Source organism: Equus caballus, chromosome 15, assembly GCF_041296265.1.
Source record: "Equus caballus isolate H_3958 breed thoroughbred chromosome 15, TB-T2T, whole genome shotgun sequence".
NCBI lineage: Eukaryota > Metazoa > Chordata > Mammalia > Perissodactyla > Equidae > Equus > Equus caballus.
Genome location: NC_091698.1, coordinates 71,451,948 through 71,473,819, shown reverse-complemented (window position 1 = coordinate 71,473,819; position 21,872 = coordinate 71,451,948). Strand labels below are relative to the sequence as shown.

Below are 21,872 nucleotides of genomic sequence, written 5' to 3'. Positions count from 1 at the left end.
CCACCGAAGTGGAGCGCACGAACTTAACCACTTGGCCACGGGGCCGGTCCCTCCTTTACATATTTTGAAATACTTCCTATATTATTCTGAAATGAAATTCATAGATAATTTAATACTATACATGTGATATGTAGTTTGGCTTGGTATTAAATTTTGGGTTGAAAATGATTTCCCTTGAAACTTTGAAGGAATCATCTCATTGTCCTCAAAGATTGTCGCTGAACAGTAGTTTATGTCACATAGATTCTCCATACTTTGCATATTCCCTGTTTTTTTTTTCTCTCGTTAATCTTAGAATTCTCTTATCCATTATATCTTGAAATTTCACAGTGGGTTCTCAATGGGGAGGATATTTGGTAGACCATTTTAATTTGAAGAAACCTGTCTTCCTTTATAGCTGGGAATTTTTCCCCTAATATTTCATATTTTTTTCCTCTCTGTATAGTACTTCTATTGCTTTTATGTTAGATCTTCTGGATTGCTCGTCTTTGTTTCCTGTCTTTTGTCATGTTTTCCGTTTTTGTTTCTTTGTTTGGTTCTGAGCTAAATCTTTGACTTTTATCTTCCAGCCTATCTAGTGATATTTTAATTTTGCCAACCACATTTAAAAATTTCAGAGGATCTTTTTGTCTTCCAAATGTTTCTTTTTTGGTGCATCCTATTTTTGTTTCATTAATGCAGTATCCTCAAACTTTTTAAAAAGTTCTCTTTTCTTACTTAAATCACCTCTGTTTCCTCCAGCTTCAGTTTTTGATTTTTGATTTTTTGCATTTATTTTTTGTGCTGTAGACTTTCTTCCAATATTAGATGATTCTTAGCTGTCTTTCCTTTTTAAAACCAAGGGAATAGCAAGGCTGACCAGGACTTCCATTATGTGGCCAGACTTTGCTGGTAGGCGTCCCAGTAGGAGGTGGAGCTGGCTTTTCCAGGTCCTAATCTTTTTTATTTTTTTTTTTCTTTCTACTTTTTCTCCCCAATCCCCCCAGGACATAGTTATACACTTAGTTGTGGGTCCTTATAGTTGTAGCATGTGGGATACCGTCTCAGCATGGCTTGATGAGCGGTGCCATGTCTGCGCCCAGGATCTGAACCGGTGAAACCCTGGGCTGCCAAAGTGGAGCGCGCAAACTTAACCACTTGGCCACGGGGCCGGACCCTACAGGTCCTAATCTTAAGACTGGAAATTCTTTAAGGCTCTGCTAAGGTAAACCAGTTCCATTTTCCTCAGCATCAGCTCTCTTTATGCATCTTTTCGGCTTTGTCTCTTATTATTTTCTCTTACTCGATTCTACTAGCTAAAACCACCAATGCCATGTTTAATTGTAATGCGTATAGTGGGGATTTGTGCCTTGTTCTAATCTTAGTGAAACTATCTTTAGTGTTTCTCTGTTAAATGAAGTAAATGCTCATCTTGGACTTTGGTTTGCCCTGCTAAGTCTCTCTTATCTGTCTCTGTCTTCTAGAGTTTTCTGAAATCTTCACTGTGCTGATGCCCACCCCCCCCGTAGTGATTTTAGGTTCTTTTGTTTCTAATTCTCTTGCTGTCATTTTAAAATCATCTCAGAGAAGAGGAGATAAACACATGGGCTTTGCCTGTCATTTAGTTCATTATTACTCTGTTGAGACTCTAAAAATATTACCCCCTCGCCCCCCAACGGAATGCTGTTAAACTTCTTTCAATTAGGTCACTGAATAAAAATACAGTATTGGGATTTATCTCTTTGTGTGTCTCCGTGAAACTGAGTTATCAAATTGTTTTGGAAATGCATTGTGCCTTATAAGTTTTTCAGCATTGGCAAAATATTTCCATTTATTTTCAGAAGCTGTAATTTGAAAAATTTTCTGGTTCATGTTTTACCTAGAGCAATTAATTTTGGAAGGTTGAGTTTTTCCTTAGGTGGTCATTCATATCAGAAACTAATAAATGAACAGAAAATGCCTCTCTATCTGCAGAATTTTTTTAAACAAAAAATGTTCCAGAAATTGCAAAGCTGTAGTTAGCAGATGGGACTTGATGGCAATAGATATTAATTGCTATGGTTGGGGATGGTATACCTAGTTTGGATGAATGTTTAGAATAACATGCGATCCCAAAGCAGTGGATGATAGAAGAGCTGTCCTTTTTATTGTCAGCATCACAGAAAACTGATCAGGTCTCCTCCTTTTAAAAATCAGACATTTAGGGGGGATATGTAATGTGTTGACATGGTTCAGAAATCGAAATATCGGTTACACAATAAAATATCTCACTCTTGTACAGTCTCCCACCCCATCAGTGTTTCTGGAATGTTATATATACTCCCAGAAACATTTCGTGCATACAGAAGCAGTGAACTCTGTATGTGTTTGTGTGTGTAAGTAAATTGTGGAGTAAATTATGATGCTATTTGTTGTGCTTTTTAAATGAAGTATCTCAGACATAGCTCCGTATCAGATCATAAAGATCTGCCTCATTCTTTTCCAGGACTGTTTTATATTTCTAGTTTGTTTGGTCCTAATTGATGGATGTTTAGTTCATTTTAGTTTTTTGCTGTTAAAAATATAATACTGCCAAGAATAAACTTTTGTATAGATCATTTCACACAGGTTTTGATTGTGAGGATATTCACAAAATAAGTTATACTAAGTCAAATACTTGAAAATAGCATGATTGTATGCTTTCTGTATTTTGTATTTCTTCATACTGCTGTTTTGGGCAAAGCAGAGAGTTTCAACTGAAAGGATTTGTAATTTATAAGTTTAATTTATGATGTGTTTGTTGAGACTTTTTAAAAAAAATTTTGTTTTAATTTTTTTTTTTTTTTGAGGAAGATTATCTCTGAGCTAACAGCTGCGAATCCTCCTCTTTTTGCTGAGGAACACCGGCCCTGAGCTAACATCCATGCCCATCTCCCTCTACTTTATATGTGAGATGCCTACCACAGGATGTCGTGCCCAAGCGGTGCCATGTTCGCACCTGGGATCCGAACCGGTGAACCCGGGGCGGCCAAAGCGAACGTGCGCACCTAACCACTGCACCACCGGGCCAGCCCCTGTTGAGACTTTTTTTGTTATCAGAGAAAACAGTTTTGCTTTGTTTTTTTTTTTACAGACTTAGGTTTAGTGGAAAACAAGTAGTAGTGTTAACTTTTAGGTATGTAAGTAATAAAATAGAACTCCACTGTGGATTATCAGTCTCTCTTCAGTTTGGCTATTAATGTTAAAGAAGCTTATTTGGAATCTTTAAAAAAAAAAACCTAATAAAGGCAGATTTTTTTCCCCTGCGTGTTTCATTATGCCAATATTTTTATTTGAAGTTGTTGAATTTTCACAATTTTCTTGGTATCTGTAAACAAAATTTGAATTAGCCCAAAGGGTACTATCAATGACTATAAGTAGTGCAACTTAAGAAATGAATTTAACATAAGGAAGTTAACGACCTAGAGTGTGTAGGCTCTTAGGATTTCTAGTAGGAGGAGAACTAAGGGAAAAATACAGTAAGAGGAGAAAAATTATATCACAGTTTGATATTTTAAAGTTTACATGTTTAGCACACTGTCTTGAATATTGTGTTTATACTATATAATCTTTCCTTTGAAATGATCAGTTTATTCCCTATGGGTTGAAGTGTTTCTTTTTTCTTTCTTTTCTTTTTTCTTTTGCCAAGGAAGATTTGCCCTGAGCTAACATCTCTTGCCAACCTTCCTCTTTTTGCTCAAGGAAGATTCGCCCTGAGCTAACATCTGTGTCGGTCTTCCTCTGTTTTATATGTGGGTCATCATCACACATGGCTGCTGATGAGTGGTGTAGGTCTATGTTTGGGAATTGAACACAGGCCGCTGAAGCAGAGCTTGCCGAACTTAACCACTGGGCCATGGGGCTGGCCCAGTGAAGTGTTTCTTTCTTCAGCCAGAATCACAGCCCAGAAGAGTACTGGGCTGGGTGAAAGTATATCCTCATGCTGAATACTAGTGTTCCACATGGTTGTGGAAATGTTTGTGAGATTTTCCTGGTAATCAAAACAATTGATTTGTCATCGTGTCCTGGAGAAGAGGATCTTCCTGACACCTGCTGCCTTCTTTTGGACATTCCACTGTCTCCCTTATAGAAGGGAAAAGTGTCTCCAAGGGAAGGGTTTTTTTCCCCTTTAATTCCTCTTTGACAGTTTCTTTCATTTTGTTATCAAATCTCCAGAATCATGGATTAGTCTTATTGCTTTGGCACTTTCAACATGCCAGAGACAGAATGAGCTTTCCAAAACACTGCTTGTCATTTTTCTTCACAAGAATTCATTGATCTATCACTTTAAGCCCAAACTTCTTGGGTTTTCATTCCTCTGCCTTACCTTCTCAAACAGATGTTGTAGGTTTTTTTTTGGCCTCCTCTAATTTTTATTTTTTAACATCTGTTAAAGCAATATTAACAACAAAAAATATACCTTTGAATAGAAATGTGTAAAGCTTTCCAGATTTCTTTCTCCTTTCTGTCCTCCTCCTTTTCATAATCTAAAGATCCATAAAATCATATTCTTTCACTTAGATAGGCAGTCCTTAAATGTTTGTTACCGAGATATAGTTAAGAAAGCCATGGTTCGTCAACTCTGTTATGTAGAGCAGTGGTTCTTAAGCAGGGCCGGTTTTGTCTCTCAGAGGACGTTAGAGAAAGTCTGGACAGTCTTGGTTGTTATAGCTAGATGTGGGGTGCTACTGTCATCCAGTGGGTAGAGGACAGGGGTGCCACTAAACATCCTAAGTGCACAGGACAGCCCTCACAACAGAGAATTATCTGGTGCAAAATGTCAATAATGCCACGGTTGAGAAAACCCAGTGTAGAGTTGTTGTAAGTAATTGTTGTTCCCTTGGTATATATAGCATTTATACAAATTTATGTACTTTATCTAATTAGGATCCTCCCCTTTACTTTACATTTAAGTTTTATTTTATTTATTTATTTTTCTGCATTTTCTCCCCAAATCCCCCCAGTACATAGTTGTATATTTTAGTTGTGGGTCCTTCTAGTTGTGCTATATGGGACGCCACTTCAACGTGGCCTGATGAGTGGTGCCATGTCCACGCCCAGGATCCGAACCAGCGAAACCCTGGGCCACTGAAGCAGAGCATGCGAACTTAACCACTTGGCCACGGGGCTGGCCCCTAAATTTTATTATTTTTTAAAGTCAAGTCTGTGTATATAGCTGTCTAATAATATCCAAGGCAGTCAGTCATATGCCTGGTTCCCACTCTGCAATCATTTTCAACTTCTCTGACAGTGGTTTCTGCATTTATTCCACTCTTACTGCCACTATTAATTTTCGATTTTAGAAGTCTCTCTTTACTTTTTCTTTATTCCTTTTCCCCGTATTTCCAATACATCACAACTTTTGTTTAACTTAATAATCAGCCTTTGTATTTTATGAACATTTAAGTATTCTTCACATAATTCTTTCTTGTATAACCTTCTGTTTTCCTTGGAGTTGATCATTTTTCTTTTTCTTTTTGATTAGTCTTCTAAAATGTAAAAAATTTTTAGTCCTTATCTGAAAATGCTTTTCACACTTGGTTGATGATTTGTTTAGACATATAATTCTGCTTTGGAGATCATTTTTCGCAGAATTTTGAATCTTCCCTTTTGTCCTATCTTACCGTGTTGCTGTTGAGAAATGTAATCTTCTGAAAGCATTTTGGATCTTTGAACCTCAGTATTTTTTTATTTGTTTATTATATTCAGTAGGTTAAATGCAGTGTAAATCTGACTATTCGTTGGATTTCCAGTAACAGAAACTAGCATGGTTTTTTATATGAAACAATGTTCAGAATTCAATTTGTGGCAAATGTAAGACTCATGAGGCCAATGAGAAAAATGCCTTTCTTTAATGAAGGAATAGTGGCTTTTGTTGAACAAGGAAAGTTAAAAGTCAGACTCTGCATCTGTAGTGGTGGTTTTCCAAGTGCAGTGTACCTAAGGAGCACGTGGGGAAGCTTGTTAGCCAAGTAGATTCCTTGATCCCTCCCCAAGATACTTGGATTCAGTAAGTTTGGTGTGGCACTAAGAAATTTGCGTTTTCCCAGCAGGGATAGTGGTCCTGAACCATTCTGCAAACTGAGGAAAAGTCTTTAGGCAGTGGGGAAATAGATGCTAATTTCAACTTCCTCTTCATTCATTTATACAAATAGGTAACATCTTTAGATACAAGAAGTATGTAACCTGTATGCACATTTTTTTTTTTTTTTTAAGATTTTATTTTTTCCTTTTTCTCCCCAAAGCCCCCCCGTACATAGTTGTGTACTCTTCGCTGTGGGTCCCTCCAGCTGTGGCACGTGGGACGCTGCCTCAGCGTGGTCCGATGAGCAGTGCCATGTCCGCGCCCAGGACCCGAACCAACGAAACACTGGGCCGCCTGCAGCGGAGCGCGCGAACTCAACCACTCGGCCATGGGGCCAGCCCCCTGTATGCACATTTTTGCATATGTTTTTTGGCTCTGTGGGATTATACTGGACATCTTGTTAAGCAAATAGCAGATTTCAGGCTGATCAGCACCTGCTGTTACATGGGATTGTGTTGTGTTGTAATTATTTCTTCATATTTCTCTCTGTCCCAGCACCTAGCACAGGCTCTGAAACAGTATATTTTTTAAAACTTCTTGAACGATCTGTGGGAAAATAGTTATGTCTATAGAAATCCCATCCTCTTGTGTGATTCCCTAAAGAAAAGCAGTATGAATAGTTCTGTGGGCCTGAAGTAATGTTTCTTTGCATTACATTCTTTGGTATGTTTTATATTAGTATGTATGGGTATCATCATTCCTTAAGGAGTGACGTATTGAGACACAATTAAAGTATTAAAGAGACACAATTAGGTTCATTGCTTGAGGTTCAGGATAAATCAGTTGGGTTGTCTATATTCAGAATTAATAGTTCCTTTAGTTTGTAGCTCACTTAAAATTTATCATGTTTTTATTTATGAGCCAAGATTTGTTCAGCATAAAGGAAGCCAACACTTTAAATCTCTTTTTAAACTACTTGTATCAACAACTCTTGGCGTGGTAGTACATGTGTTAATTACATGTTCACATTTACTTCATAAAATAGTTCTGACTCAACCTCTTAGTTAGCTGTTAATATATGTACATGAAAATTTAAGTGTTGGATTTTCATTTTTTAATTTGGGAAAAAGTACAATAAAGCGACATTAAAAGAAAAAATAAAGGCTAAAATCACCTGTTATTCTTTTATCTTTACATGAAAGCTACAATCCCCTTAAATTTATATTTCAGATTGGTTATAGTATCCTTCTATTGATTTGTGTGTGTGTGTGTGTGTGTGAGAGGAAGATTGTCCCTGAGCTAATAACATCTGTTCCAGTCTTCCTCTATTTTGTGTATGGGATGCTACTACAGCGTGGCTTGATGAGCAGTGTGTAGGTCCGTGCCCAGGATCTGAAGCCACAAACCCTGGGCCACCGAAGCAGAGCATGAACTTAACCACTGTGTCACCGGGCTGGCCCTCCTTCCATTGATTCTGTTGTGCCTCTAAAACAGTATATCCAGTGTTTCCTCATTTCCTAATATAATTATGAAAAGTTTAATGATTCATTTTAAATTCTTTTGTCATTTCAGATAGTATGGAGGAGACTTTATGCTATATTGTTTGTATGAATTGTCAGTGTCTGTTATCCCTTAAAATTCAAGTGACTATAAAGAAAGTGCTATCTATCAGAGGGGAGGGGTGTAGGGGGAGGGTGAAAGGGGTAAAGGGGCACATGGGTACGGTGATGGATAAAAACTAGACTGTTGCTGGTGAGCACAATGCAGTCTATACAGAAACTGATGTCTAATAATGTACCCCTGAAATTACACAATGTTATACACCAGTATGACCTCAATAAAATAATTTTTAAAAAAAGATAGTGATATCTGTTAAAATAATATTCAGCTCTTGCCCATTAAAAGAAAAACCAACACTAGAGAACTTTAAAAAAGAGATTTTATTTCTTCTAGGTGATTAAATATTAAAGTATTAAGTGATTAAGTATTAAGTGTTAGAAATACTGCTCTGTCAGCTGTTACTGAGGCAAAGAAAGTAGATAAAAACTATTTTTGGAGACCTCATTTATTACTGCAGCAGGCTGCATGTGTGAACACGTATTCACTCGTCATAGAAGTTCTCTGGCAGCTGTAGATGGGCTGACAGCAACAGAGCAGTTTCCCTGCTCATGATTCTGTCCTTTGTAAGAGCACATCAGGTAATTGTTGACTTTGAGTGTTCTTATGTGCACTGAAGTAGTAATGTTAATTTTTTCTGCTTCAGCAATATGTATGAATAAAATATATTAGAAAAACAGGAAACCTTTATAACTCTTGGTCACCAAATTAGAGATTTGACAGGATAATATGGAAATACCACATGCTCTCAGAGAAATCTTTTGAAGTGATATTAACCTAAGATAATAACCAGAAAAAGATGTTTTTATAACAGGAATTTTTTTTTTTAATTTGAGGAACATACAGTTGCAAAGTATTTAGAAAACTAACTTTTGACTTAGCATTTACTTTTGCTGTTTTATTTTGCTTTTGTTGATTTTTACCTTTGAATTGTTTTTCACCTGAAAATCCAACAGCAAGCTCTTCTAGCTTCCTATTTAATATATATGTAATGTATTTGTTTTCCCTTCTTATTTTCTGGGGAGTAGGTAGTGACTTTTGCTGAGAAAACCAAATGACATTATGACATGTAAAAAATATTTTGTTAGTCTTGACTAATATGTGGAACTTGAATAGTCTATCAAAATTCTCTGGTTAAATTTGTAGCTCCACTGAATTTTTCAAGCTAGTTAGGATAATTTTTTAAAAAGTGCTTGTAATAAATGTCTCTACCTGGATAACATTAATTTTTTTCAAGTCTGGACAAGCCTTTTTTTTTAAGATAGATATTCATTTCCAAATTCACGCCCACAGCTTTATGATCAAAGGTGAATGCCATCACACTTCAAGGTCCATGAATCTCTAGCTCTTTATTTGCCCCTTGCTCTATAGAAGTTCCTTGTGTTTAAATTTTAACTAGTCTTTAGAGCAATTTCAGTAAAGTTAGGTTAGTTAATCCTGATACAAATGTGTATTAGGTTCTCATGTGCAGTGGTTACTTAAAAAATCTGAAGATTATTTTAGACACTGGTTTGCATGGTGATGTCATTGTCTGAAGATCTCATGTATAAAATTACCTCATGTTAACTCGTTATATTCAGAAACTGACTCTTACTCTGAAGGGTTTTTTCTTGAATAATTAGGAACTACCTATTGTAAAGTGTTTTATGTTATAAGGATTTACTGCCTAACACAGTTCCTTTCCCAGGTTAGCCTTTCAATAAATGTCTACAAAGACAATCTTATTTTTTAGGTTTTGGTATACCTGGATTGGAAAGTGAATCTAAATATATACATTTATATATATACATTTATATTCCTACCTGCTGTCTGGTTTCTTAATACCAACTTTACATTTTGAATATTCCTGACTTTGTATAGCTGTGAAAGTGAGGTGGCTTTTCTTACATTTATTTATTTTTCCTTTTTTCAACAGGGGAAAATGCAGTGTTGCCCTTCTGAATGAGACAGAGTCAGTATTGTCATATCTTGATAAAGAGGTAATTCACAATTACACTTGTTTTGTGCTTTTCCCCCTTTATTTCACAGGAAGCCCATACCTTTGAATTTATGTCTTCTTGCACCAAATTATTGCACCACGATAGCAGAATTATAGTAAAAGTATAATGACTAGCATGTATTTGGGTAATTTGATTTTTCTGGTTAACAGCTAAGTGTTGGCAAAAGCTCTGGTGTCTGTCTGTCTCTCTTTTTTAGTTGGTAATGAAAAGCTTTATAAAGTGTAGCACATGATTTAGTTGGTGGCAGAAGAAATATTTTGGTTTTATGAAATAAGTGACTTTAGTGTACTTGGTCCTCCTCCCTGTTTTTTTGTTGTTTTTTAAATAAATAGCTTTTCTTTTAGACTTTTTATAGATGAGATTTTACCATTGGTGGTCTGCTTTCTTTCCTGGAATCCTAATAAACTTTGTCAGCTAAAAATATTTCTTTCTGTAAACTTCAACAAGAAGCATTTTAAACATTTTTTAACAAGTTGAATTAGAGCATGTGCTTCTTTGAAGGGAGGGAATTCTTATAAACAGAATATTCCACATTATGCAGAATTTTATGTGACTTAACATTTGTATTATGGGAAAAATATTTTACTGTTGGTGATGTTTTAGGTAGTTAACCTTTATGGTTTCACGATGTTTTTATTTTCCCCAAATCTTTATTTTGTATATGTATGGTTTTTTAAGCAATTAAAGGGACATATTTCATTAAAAAAAAATTCTTGTCATACTCAAAAGTGTTGTTGCCTTATCTCAAATGAAGAAAACTTAATCGAACAAGATGGATACAAACTTGTGAACTACTATACATTACAAAATCTAATAAAGAAAGCTAAAAGGAAATAAATGTTTAAGGTAGAAAAAAGGTTAATAATCTTTTATAACTTGTGAAATTTAGAAAAGAAGGTGGTAGAGTTTGTCGTCAGTCTGTCCAGCAGAATGGTGGAGAATGCTATGGGAAATGATAATGCTCAGAAATTAGCATTAGTTCACAGAAGCAGAAATAAAAAGAGGAAGCATTCAGTATGTTTCAGTGTATCTTATTGGTATATTTGGCTCTTAAAAGTGGAATTCTTTTTGAAAGTTATTTTTTGCCTTCTAATTTGTTGTTAACAATTCGTATATGCTAGGGACTGTATTAGATGAAAATTCCCAAAAGTCTTTAGGACTTTTTTCCTATCCACTTGATTTTTAACTACTTAGTCCTCTATCAGTCTTTGGAATAGGAACTAACCTCTGGCAATGTATTTAAGGAAATTCTTTTGTGTGTGTGTGGGTGGGGGGGGTGGGGGTGGGCAGAAGAAGCAGTTTAGGAAAAGTAATACTGCTTTCACAGTATTCTTTATTCAATTTGAAAAACACTTTTTGTGATTTAGATTTGCTACTTTATCTGTTAGAAGACCATCTTTGAGAAAATCTGTTTTTTAGTCTCATTAAAGTATTGAGATTGGCATGTTTGAAGATGGTAACTCAAAAGGCAACTTTCTAATCATTTTTTACTTTGTAACAGAGTGTGTTCTTGAAATTGGCTGATTGTCTAAACAACTTTCAGAACTCTTGCCCTTTTTTTACAACTTTTATTTTAACTAAACACATTTTGGATATTTTCCCAAATCAATATATAAATCTAGAGTCTAAGCAACTTACGCTGCCCTAAATAATAATTTCATTTCATTTTACTGTAAAGTATGGTAAAATCCTGTTTTTATGGAATACTATGCTAACGCATTTTACAGAATAAAAGTGGCCTGAAGTATGTCTACTTTTAAAGCTGATGATGAGCCAGCGGCAGTAGCTTTAGTTATCTAGTACATCCTTTGTTGCTCCTGACTTAAAAAATAAACAACTCTGATTACCTACTAATTACCCCCCATCTACTTATTAAGCAGTTTGGTTTATATATTCTGCAGATTTCTTCTTTTCCTTAGGTAGCGTTTTTTTATTTTTATTTTTTTAAAGTATGCTTTTTGGTGAGGAAGATTGGCCATGAGCTAACATCTTTTGCCAGTCTTCCTCTTTTTATTTTTTATTTTCTCCCCAAAGCCCTAGGATGTAGTTGTATATACTAGTTGTAAGTCATTCTAGTTCTATGTGGCATGTCACCACAGCATGGGTGATGAGCGGTGCGTAGGTCTGTGCCCAGGATCCAAACTGGTGAACCAGGGCCACTGGAGCAGAATGTGCAAACTTAACCAATGCTTAACCAAAACTTAATCCTTGTTACCTGGGGCGAGCCCCAGGTAGCATTTTTTTAAATGCATCAATTCTCACATATATTGGTGTGACTTTTTAACCATTTTACTGTTTAATCTTTTCTCCTGACAGTGACCCATGATTAAAACAGCATCGAATTTCTCAATGGATGTCTGCTTTCCTCCTTTCCCTTTATCACAGTCTCTCTCTAAGACCCTGAAAGGAGAAACTTTGTGGTCTGATAGGTTATCTCTTATTTGCAGCTTGCTTAGGTGGGTCTTAATAAAGTGCTGATGGTAGGGATACCTTCCAGGTATAATACAGAGAGTTGTGCAGTCTATGATCTTCAGAATCATAATGGGAAGCAGGGATAAGACTTCACGGGTTCAGATGACCTCGGGTGGTTATGCAGAAATTAGCAAAGGACTAGTGGCCAGGTCATTTTATTCATTAGGCGCAGAATTTAGGGCCTTTTTGTGTTTTAAAGGATCATGGAAAGTTAGGTGGTTGTGCTAGTGGTGGTGGTATGCATAATTATGTTTATATGCCTATCTGTATGTACATATGAATGCTTCAGAATTTAAAGGAGAACTGCAGAATTAGAATTAATAGATGTTTAATTAAATATATATAATGTGACATTTTAATTAGTGAACTGCATATAAGCTCAACTCTTGTATAGTTTGTTTAATGTGAGATGCATGTGCATTTTAATATTTTGATAAAATGTGGGATGGACACTCCAAAAGTAAGTACCTGGTATCTATGAAGGCATCCTTACTTTGATATGGGCTTTAGAGGTTTAAATGATTACTTGATTTCAGATGGCTTACCTTTGACGTATGGCTTAACTTTGCTAGCTTTTCAAAACTCTGTTTTAGAGCAGTTAAATGGTTTTCTTTTAGACTAAAACAAATAATAACAAAACTTTGTAATCCGCCTTTGTTGTAAGCTATTTGTTTTGGCTTGAGTTAGTTTTATACTATCTTACATGATGGTAACATCCTGCTCTCCTTAAAGATTTATGAGTTTATTTACCAAAATGAAGTTTTATACACTCAGAAGTTTTATGGTTTTATTATTGTGGCATTGGATTTATTGCTTTATAGAAAGTAGAAGACATTAAGTGTACCTAGATATTTTCTGTCTTTTTTTTTCAGGATACCTTTTTCTATTCATTGGTCTATGACCCTTCGGTGAAAACACTATTAGCTGACAAAGGTGAAATTAGAGTGGGACCTAGATATCAAGCAGACATTCCAGAAATGCTCTTAGAAGGTATGTTTTTCTTTGGGTTTCAGTCCTATGAAAACAAATATATCCTAAAATTCAAATATTCTTTTCCTCTATGAGAGAAACAACCTTTAGGCTAAAGTTTAAAGGTTATGAGTTCCTGCAATTTTATTTATTGTTTCAATAATTTTATTGAGATCATATGGTTTATAACATTGTATAATTTTGGATGTACATTATTATTTATCAGTTTCTGAATAGACTTCATCATGCTCACCACCAGTAGTCTAATTTTGTCCATCACCATACATATGTGCCCCTTTACCCCTTTCATCCACCCCCAGCCTCCTTCCCCTCTGGTAACTACTAATCTGTTCTCTTTATCCATGTATTTATTTATCTTCCACATATGAGTGAAATCATACAGTATTTGTCTTTCTCTGTCTGGCTTATTTTGCCTAACATCATACCTTCAAGGACCATCCATGCTGTTGCAAATGGGACGATTTTGTCTTTTTTTATGGGTGAGTAGTATTTCATTGTATATATGTATACCACATCTTCTTTATCCATTCATCTGTGGAAGGATGTTTGGGTTGCTTCCGTGTCTTGGCTATTGTGAATACTGCTGCAGTGAACCTAGGGTGCATAAATCTCTTTGGATTGTTGATTTCAAGTTCTTTGGGTAAATACCCAGTAGTGGGATAGCTGGATCATATAGTATTTCTATTTTTAAGTTTTTGAGAAGTCTCCATACTATTTTCCATAGTAGCTGCACCAGTTTGCATTCCCACCACCAGTGCATGAGGTTCCTTTTTCTCCACATCCTCTCCAACATTTGTTGTTTTTTTATCTTGGTAATTATAGCCGTTCTGACTGGTGTAAGGTGATTATCTCATTGTAGTTTTGATTTGTATTTCCCTAATAATTAGTGATGCTGAAGATCTTTTCATGTGTCTGTTGGCCATCTGTATATCTTCTTTGGAAAAATGTTAATATCCTTTGCCCATTTTTTGATCGGGTTGTTGTTTTGTTGTTGACTTGTACAAGTTCTTTATATAGGAAATTAACCCCTTGTGGGATATATGATTTGCAAATATTTTCTCCCAGTTGGTGGGTTGTCTTTTCATTTTGTTAATGGTTTCCTTTGCCTTGCAGAAGCTTTTTAGTCTAATGTAGTCCCATTTTTTTTTAAGATATTTTTATTTTTTTCTCCCCAAAGCCCCCCAGTACATAGTTGTATATTCTTCGTTGTGGGTCCTTCTAGTTGTGGCATGTGGGACGCTGCCTTAGCGTGGTTTGATGAGCAGTGCCATGTCCGCACCCAGGATTCGAACCAACGAACGACTGGGCCGCCTGCAGAGCAGCACGCAAACTTAACCACTCGGCCACGGGGCCAGCCCCTGTAGTCCCATTTGTTAATTTTTTATTTTGTTTCCCTTCCCTGTGTAGACATGATATTTGAAAAGACGCTGCTAAGACCAATGTCAAATAGTGTACTGCCTGTATTTTCTTCTACCAGTTTTATGGTTTCAGCTCTTACATTAAAGTCTTTAATCCATTTTGAGTTAATTTTTGTGTATGGCACAAGGTGGTAGTCTATACCTTCATTCTTTTGCCTGTGGCTGTCCAATTTTCCCAACACCATTTATTGAAGAGACTTTCCTTTCTCCATTGTGTCTTCTTTGCTTCTTTGTTGAACGTTAACTCTCTATAGGTGTGTGGTTTTATTTCTGGGCTTTCAATTCTGTTCCATTGATCTGTGTGTCTGTTTTTGTTCCAGTACAATGCTGTTTTGATTACTGTAGCTTTGTAGTATATTTTGAAGTCAGGTATTGTGATGCCTCTGGCTTTGTTCTTTTTCTCAGGATTGCTTTGGCTATTAGAGGTCTTAGGTTGTTTCATATAAATTTTAGGACTCTTTGTTCTATTTCCGTGAAGAATGTTGTTGGGATTCTGATTGGGATTGCACTGAATCTGTAGATTGCTTTAGTATGGACATTTTAACTACGTTTATTCTTCCTAGCCATGAGCATGGAATAGCTTTCCATTTCTTTATGTCTTCTTCAGTTTCTTTCAATAATGCCTTATAGTTTTCAGTGTATAGGTCTTTCATGTCTTTGGTTAAATTTATTCCTAGATATTTTATTCTTTTGGTTGTGATTGTAAATGGAATTGTATCCATGACTTCTCTTTCTGTTAGTTCGTTGTTAATGTATGGAAAGGCAACTGATTTTTATAAGTTGATTTTGTACCCTCCAACTTTGCTGCAGTTATTGATTATTATAGTTTTCTAGTGGATTCTTTAGGGTTTTCTATATATAGAATCACGTCATCTGCAAACAGAGTTTCACTTCTTCCTTCCCAATTTGGATTCCTTTTATTTATTTTTCTTGCCCAATTGCTCTGACCAAAACCTTCAGTACTATGTTGAATAGGAGTGACGACAGTGGGCATCTTTGTATTGTTCCTGTTCTCAGAGGGATGGCTTTCAGTTTTTTCCCATTGAGTATGATGTTGGCTTTTGGTTTGTCATATATGGCCTTTGTTATGTTGAGGTACTTTTCTTCTATACCCATTTTATTGAGAGTTTTTATTGTAAATGGATGTTGGATCTTGTCAGATGCTTTCTCTGCGTCTATTGAGATGATCATGTGATTTTTATTCCTCATTTTGTTAATGTGGTGTATCACATTGATTGATTTGCTGATGTTGAACCATCCCTGCATTGCTGTAATAAATGCTAGTTGATCATGGTGTATGATCCTCTTAATCTGTTGCTGTATTCAGTTTGCCAGTATTTTGTTGAAGACTTTTGCATGTATGTTCATCAGCCTGTAATTTTCCCTGTTTGTGTTGTCTTTGTCTGGTTTTGGTATCAGGGTGATGTTGGTCTTATAGAATCAGTTAGGAAGTGTTCTGTCTTCTTTAAACTTGCAAAAAAGTTTTCCAGAAAAACTTTTTTGGAATAGTTTGAGAAGTATAGGTATTAAATCTTCTTTGAATGTTTGGTAGAATTCTCCAGGGAAGCCATCTTGTCCTGGACTTTTGTTTTTTGGGAAGTTTTTGATTACTGTTTCAATCTCTTTACTTATGGTTGGTCTGTTTAGATTGTCTATTTCTTCTTGATTCAGTTTCAGGAGGTTGTATGAGTCTTAAGAATTTATCCCTTTCTTCTAGGTTATTCAATTTGTGGGCATGTAGTTTTTCATAGTATTATCTTATAATCCTTTGTATTTCTGTGGTATCCATTGTAATTTCTCCTCTTTCATTTCTAATTTGATTTATTTGAGCCTTCTCTCTTTTTTTCTTGGTGAGTCTGCTTAAGGGTTTGTCAATTTTGTTTATCATCTCAAATAACCAGCTCTTAGTTTCATTAATCCTTTCTACTGTTTTTTTAGTCTCTATTTCATTTATTTCTGCTTCTGCTTTTTATTATTTCCTTCCTTCTGCTGACTTTGGGCTTTGTTTGTTCTCTTTTTCTAGTTCCGTTAGGTGCAGTTTAAGATTACTTGAGATTTTTCTTGTTTGTTGAGGTGGGTCTGTATTGCTATGAATTTCCTTCTTATAACTGCTATTGAGGAATCCCATAAGAGTTGGTATGTTGTATTTTCATTTTCATTTGTCTCCAGGTATTTTTAAATTTCTCCTTTGATTTCTTCATTGATCCAATGGTTGTTCAGTAGCATGTTGTTTGATCTCCACGTTTCTGACTTTCGCTTTTTTTCTTGTAGTTGATTTTTAGTTTCATAGCATTGTGGTTGGAAAAGGTGCTTGAGATGATTTCAGTCTTCTTAAAATTATTGAGGCTTGCCTTGTTTTCCAACATATGATCTCTTTGAGAGTGATCCATGTGCACTTGAGAAGAATGTGTATTCTGTTGTTTTTGGATGGAATGCTCTCTCTGTATATTGATTAAGTCCATCTCATCAAGTGTTTTGTTTAAATCCACTATTTTCTTGTTGACTTTCTGTCTGGGTGATCTGTCCATTGATGTAAGTTGGGTGTCGAGGTCCCCTGCTATTCTTGTGTTACTCTTAATTTCTCCCTATAGGTCTGTTAATAGTTGCTTTATGTACTTTAGTGCTCCTGTGTTAGATGCTTATATATTCATAAGTGTTATGTCTGCTTGGTGGAATTTCCAATTTTAGAAATACAGCAAATAGCAACAGAAAATAATTTATTTGATCAATTGCTCATTTTTTCTTTTAATTTTTTTCTTTTTTTTAAAGATTGGCACCTGAGCTAACAACTGTTGCCAATCTTCTTCTTCTTTTTTTCCCTCCCCAAATCCCCCCGGTACATAATTGCATATTTTAGTTGTGGGTCCTTCTAGTTGTGGCATGTTGGGGACTGCCTCACCATGGCCTGATGAGTGGTGTCATGTCCATGCCCAGGATTTGAACCAGTGAAACCCTGGGCTGCTGAAGTGGAGCATGCGAACTTAACCACTCAGCCACAAGGCCGGCTCCCCAATTACTCATTTTTGATTTCACGTTTTTATGAGTTTTCTGGCTGGGTTTTTCTTTTAAATACAACTTTAAGAATGTTAGAGTTGTTGAAGCTGTGTTTTAATGTGACACTCTCATGCCTAGAGATCCTGAATGCCCTTAAGTCAACTATCTGAGGTGACCATGGAATCTAGTGAACAGTTACACTTTGGTGGGGATTTTGGCTGATCTGGGTAGTTTATGTACCAGAGAGATTCAGAGCTTTTCATTTTAAAAACATTTTCCTAGTGAGATATAATTTTTCTTTCTCCTCTTATAACTGTACATTCCAAACCTTTATTTTCTGATTTCAAAAGTAAAACATTCTTGAGCCAGCCCTCATGGCCTAGTGGTTAAAGTTTGATGTGATCTGTTTTGGTGGCCTGCGTTTGGTTCTTGGGTGCAGAACCACACCACTTGTCTGTCAGTGGCCATGCTGTGGCAATGGCTCACATACAAGACCTGACAACTAGAAGATAGACCTATGTACTGGGGCTTTGGGGAGTGGAAAAAAAAAAAAGAGAGAGGAAGATTGGAAACAGATGTTAGCTCAGGGCAACTCTTTCCCAGAAAAAAAAAATACCTTACCATTCAAAGATAAAACTCAAAATAAGGAAATGTATAATGTAGGAAATGAATGCCTTCCCCTTTCCTTTATTCCAAACTCATATTTAATTGCTCTGATCGTTTAAGGTCTGTCTCTTTTGTTGACACTTTGGTTCAGAATGGTCCGCATGCAGCAGCAGGTTGCATGTTATTCTTCAGTTGCTTCTTTCAGTTAACAATGTATCTTTAGCATCTTTCCCTATGAGGAGAAGGATATTTATTCTTTTTAATGTCTGTGTAGTTCTTACATTTGTATGGATGTGCTGTAATTTCCTTTTCTAGTTCCTATTGGTAGACTTTCAGGTGTTTACATTTTTTGATATTACAAATGATGTTGCTAGAAAATCTGTACATATATTTATGCTGTATAAGTACTTGTTGACCATAACTTCTTGGAAGTGAAATGGTATGTACATTTTAGACATTGAAAATGCTCCTTTGCCCTTCAGAAAGGCTCTGTTAATTTATGTATGAAAGAACCAGATTCCTTCACCAACACTGATTACTAGGCATTTCCCCCCGCCCTTTTTTTCACATTTTGTTATCTCATTGTATTCTTTTTTTCTTCTGCTTCCCCCCAACGTCCCTCTAGTACACAGTGGTATATATTCTCGTAGTGGGTCCTTCTAGTTCTGCTGTGTGGGACACTGCCTCAACATCGCTTGATGAGCAGTGCCGTGTACATGCCCAGGATCCGAACCAGTGAAACCCTGGGCCACTCAGTGGAGTGTGTGAACTTAACCACTTGGCCATGGGGCTGGCCCCATCTCATTGTCTTTTCTTTTTTTTTTAAGTTGAGATTTGCTTGCCTTAGTTATTTTGTAAACTTAGCTCTTTTGTAAATTTCTTGTGCATTTTCTACTTGGTTATTTATCTTTTTATGTTTTGGCAAGAGTTCTTTGAACATTAAAAGTAGACAAATACAAAACTATTTGCCTTGTGTCTACAAGTAATGCAGATAGTCCTCCCCACTTTATAATTTAATTTTTTAAAAATCTTAATGATTTTAAATTTAAATGCATTTTATTTATTTTTTGTCATACAGAGGTTTGGAATTTTATTAGTCTTTTCCTTTAAGGCCTTTGTGATTTGTGTTATCACAGAAAGACCTCCACGTTCGTTTCTGCCCTCTGATTATTAAAACATGTGAATGAGTTCTTTCATCGTTCTTTCTCTTTCCCTTGCCTTACTTCTAGAAAACGTATGCAGAAAAGTTAAATCAACAGATACTCAGGGTAGAGTTTGTGAACCATAGTCACGTCAGTGTCAGTGTTGGGTAGGTGGGGTGGCTGTGAATAATGCCAGACTTCTGCATTTTCATGAACTTAAATACCAGGAAAGATCAGTCAATAATGATTAAGCTTGGAAAACAGAGTGCTGTGTCTGTACTCAACTTTCTTTGGAAGTTTTTTGAATAGATTGTGAGTAGTAAATCAGTTTATTATAAGGCTGAGAGACTGTATTTATTGGCATTCTCATCTGTGTAAATCAACTTGTCTTCTAGAAATAATTTTGGATGTTTGTACTTCACAATGTTTGATGTTAGGCTTATATCACTGTACCTAAGTGTTCACTAAATATTTATTATTTTATTTAAAAAAAAAACCTTGACTTTTAAATTTTACAAGTAGTGCTGCGAGTATAATGGATAATTTTGTGCTCTGAATATAACTGGAAAATACGTTCCTAAAAGTGGAATTGCTGTCATAAGGGCATGTGTGTTTGAAATTTTATAGAGTGCCAAATTGTCTTCCAGGTAGTCATTTACAGGTGGGTTTTTTCCTTGTTTTATTTAAGGTATAATTTATATGTAGTACATTCCACCCTTTAGTATACAGTTGTGTGACAAATGTGTATGCTCCTAGTGAGCTAGTTCAAGTCCATCTGTGCCCAGTCCCCATGCCAGGAACGGCCCTAGTGCTCATGTGTGCACAGGCGCCCGGCCAAGTCCTCCATGCCCTAAGTAGCCCTTGTTAACTCCTCCCTGAACTCTGATCTCTCCCTTCTTCCAGCTGTGCAGACCTGTCGTTCATGTGATCTTTTATGCTATTTTTATTATGTGCCTTCTAAAATTTTGTACTCCCTGAGCCATTGATTGTGTAGCTCTTCCTTGAGCCTGATCCTAAACCTTGGAGTATAGAAAGCCTAGGAATTTTTGGTTATTGCTCGTGTAAAGATAAATGCTGAACCAACTAATGAAGTTGGGGTGTTTCAAGTAACCAGGGGCAGAATAATTAGATCATGGAATTTCATGAGTTACTATTTATCTGAAAAACTATTTAAGTATAGTATTTAATATGCCCCTGAAAAGCAAAAGCCTAGTTATAGTTAGAATGATGTAATTTGGAGAGCATATTTACCTAGCTTAGATTTTTAAAAAATTATTTTAGGAAACAAAATAACACAAAAAAATACAATAATTTATTCTACAGTCCTTCTCAGAATGGACTTGAGGTTCTTCTGGGTAAAGGGAATGATTCTTAAGAGCTTATGGCATTTGGGGAGTTATGCCAGTTATCTGCCAAAGGCATTCTTTGTATATAGAAAAATGTGACTAAATATTCGTTAATATGACAGATCTTAGAGTTCATTAACAAGTATTAATTTCCTTTAATGTTTCTCCTGGTAGTCTTCTGGGTGAGTGGTTTACAAACTTTATTCAGGCAATAGAACCCTTTCTTTAAATGAAATGTTACACAACATGATCTTGAATGAAATAAGAGAAGTCAGGTTGTTGTGGGTGAGGCGGAGGAGAAGGCCCCATTGAGTCTCTTGAGGTACCCTAGCGAGCCTCAGGATTCAGAAAATTGCAAGTTGAAGGCCGCTGTTCAGTACTCCACACCTGTTAGAATTCCTTCTCTTTGTTACACAAAATCTCCTAATAAACTTTGCACAGTTAGAAGTGCTTAGGATGCTGTCCCTTTATAACATAGCATAACAAAGAGGTTCCGCTCTATTCTCTTTGCTTCTTCCCATTTTTTAAATCCAAAAATTATTTTATTGCAAATAAAAAGGGATTGTGGTAGATAAGATCATCCCTCAGGTCATCCCTTCTTACCCACCGTTAACCGATGTGGTTAATTTAGCATGTTCTCCCAAATGTTTGTTACATAAATGTTACATAGAGATCTGTGAAATTCTATTCTATGCAGTGTTCCACTGTGTGGTAGATCCAGGTTTATTTTATCTGTCTCTTGTTATATGTTTTATGGTGGGGCAAGTTTTCCCTCAATGTTTTTTCTTTTTTTTTTTTTTCAGATTTTTTTTTTTTTTAAATGTTTCCTTTTTCTCCCAAAGCCCTCCGGTACATAGTTGTGTATTTTTAGTTGTGGGTCCTTCTAGTTGTGGCATGCGGGATGCCCCCTCAGCGTGGCTTGATGAGCGGTGCCATGTCCGGACTCAGCATTTGAACTGGTGAAATCCTGGACTGCTGAAGCAGAGCGCACAAACTTAACCACTCGGCCACGGGCCTGGCCCCACCTCAATGGTTTTTAAAAATCTTTGGGGAATGGGGCTCTTATCTCATCGATTGCTTTTTCTTACTGTTGAACTTTATCAGATCAGTTTGTCAATTTCTTTTCTTTCAGATTTCATTAGGATTCTGATTGAAGTTGTATTAATATTATATGATACTTTAGGAGGGGATTGATTATAATATTGAGCAGTGCGTGGATCTGTAGAAACAGAGGTTTCTATTCTGTTCCACTGGTCTATTTGTCT

General features: G+C 36.0%; 1 protein-coding gene across 16 annotated transcripts in view; it reads left to right on the top strand.

The window, feature by feature from the left end:
- MTA3 (metastasis associated 1 family member 3) overlaps positions 1–21,872 on the top strand; it is a 186,983-nt gene that overhangs the window by 92,877 nt on the left and 72,234 nt on the right. For all 16 annotated transcript variants that reach the window (XM_070236413.1, XM_023619162.2, XM_070236412.1 and 13 more), the window contains 2 exons: positions 9,555–9,618; positions 12,984–13,101. In XM_070236413.1, the coding sequence (XP_070092514.1) occupies positions 9,555–9,618; positions 12,984–13,101 (182 nt within the window). The remainder of the gene's footprint in view (positions 1–9,554; positions 9,619–12,983; positions 13,102–21,872) is intronic.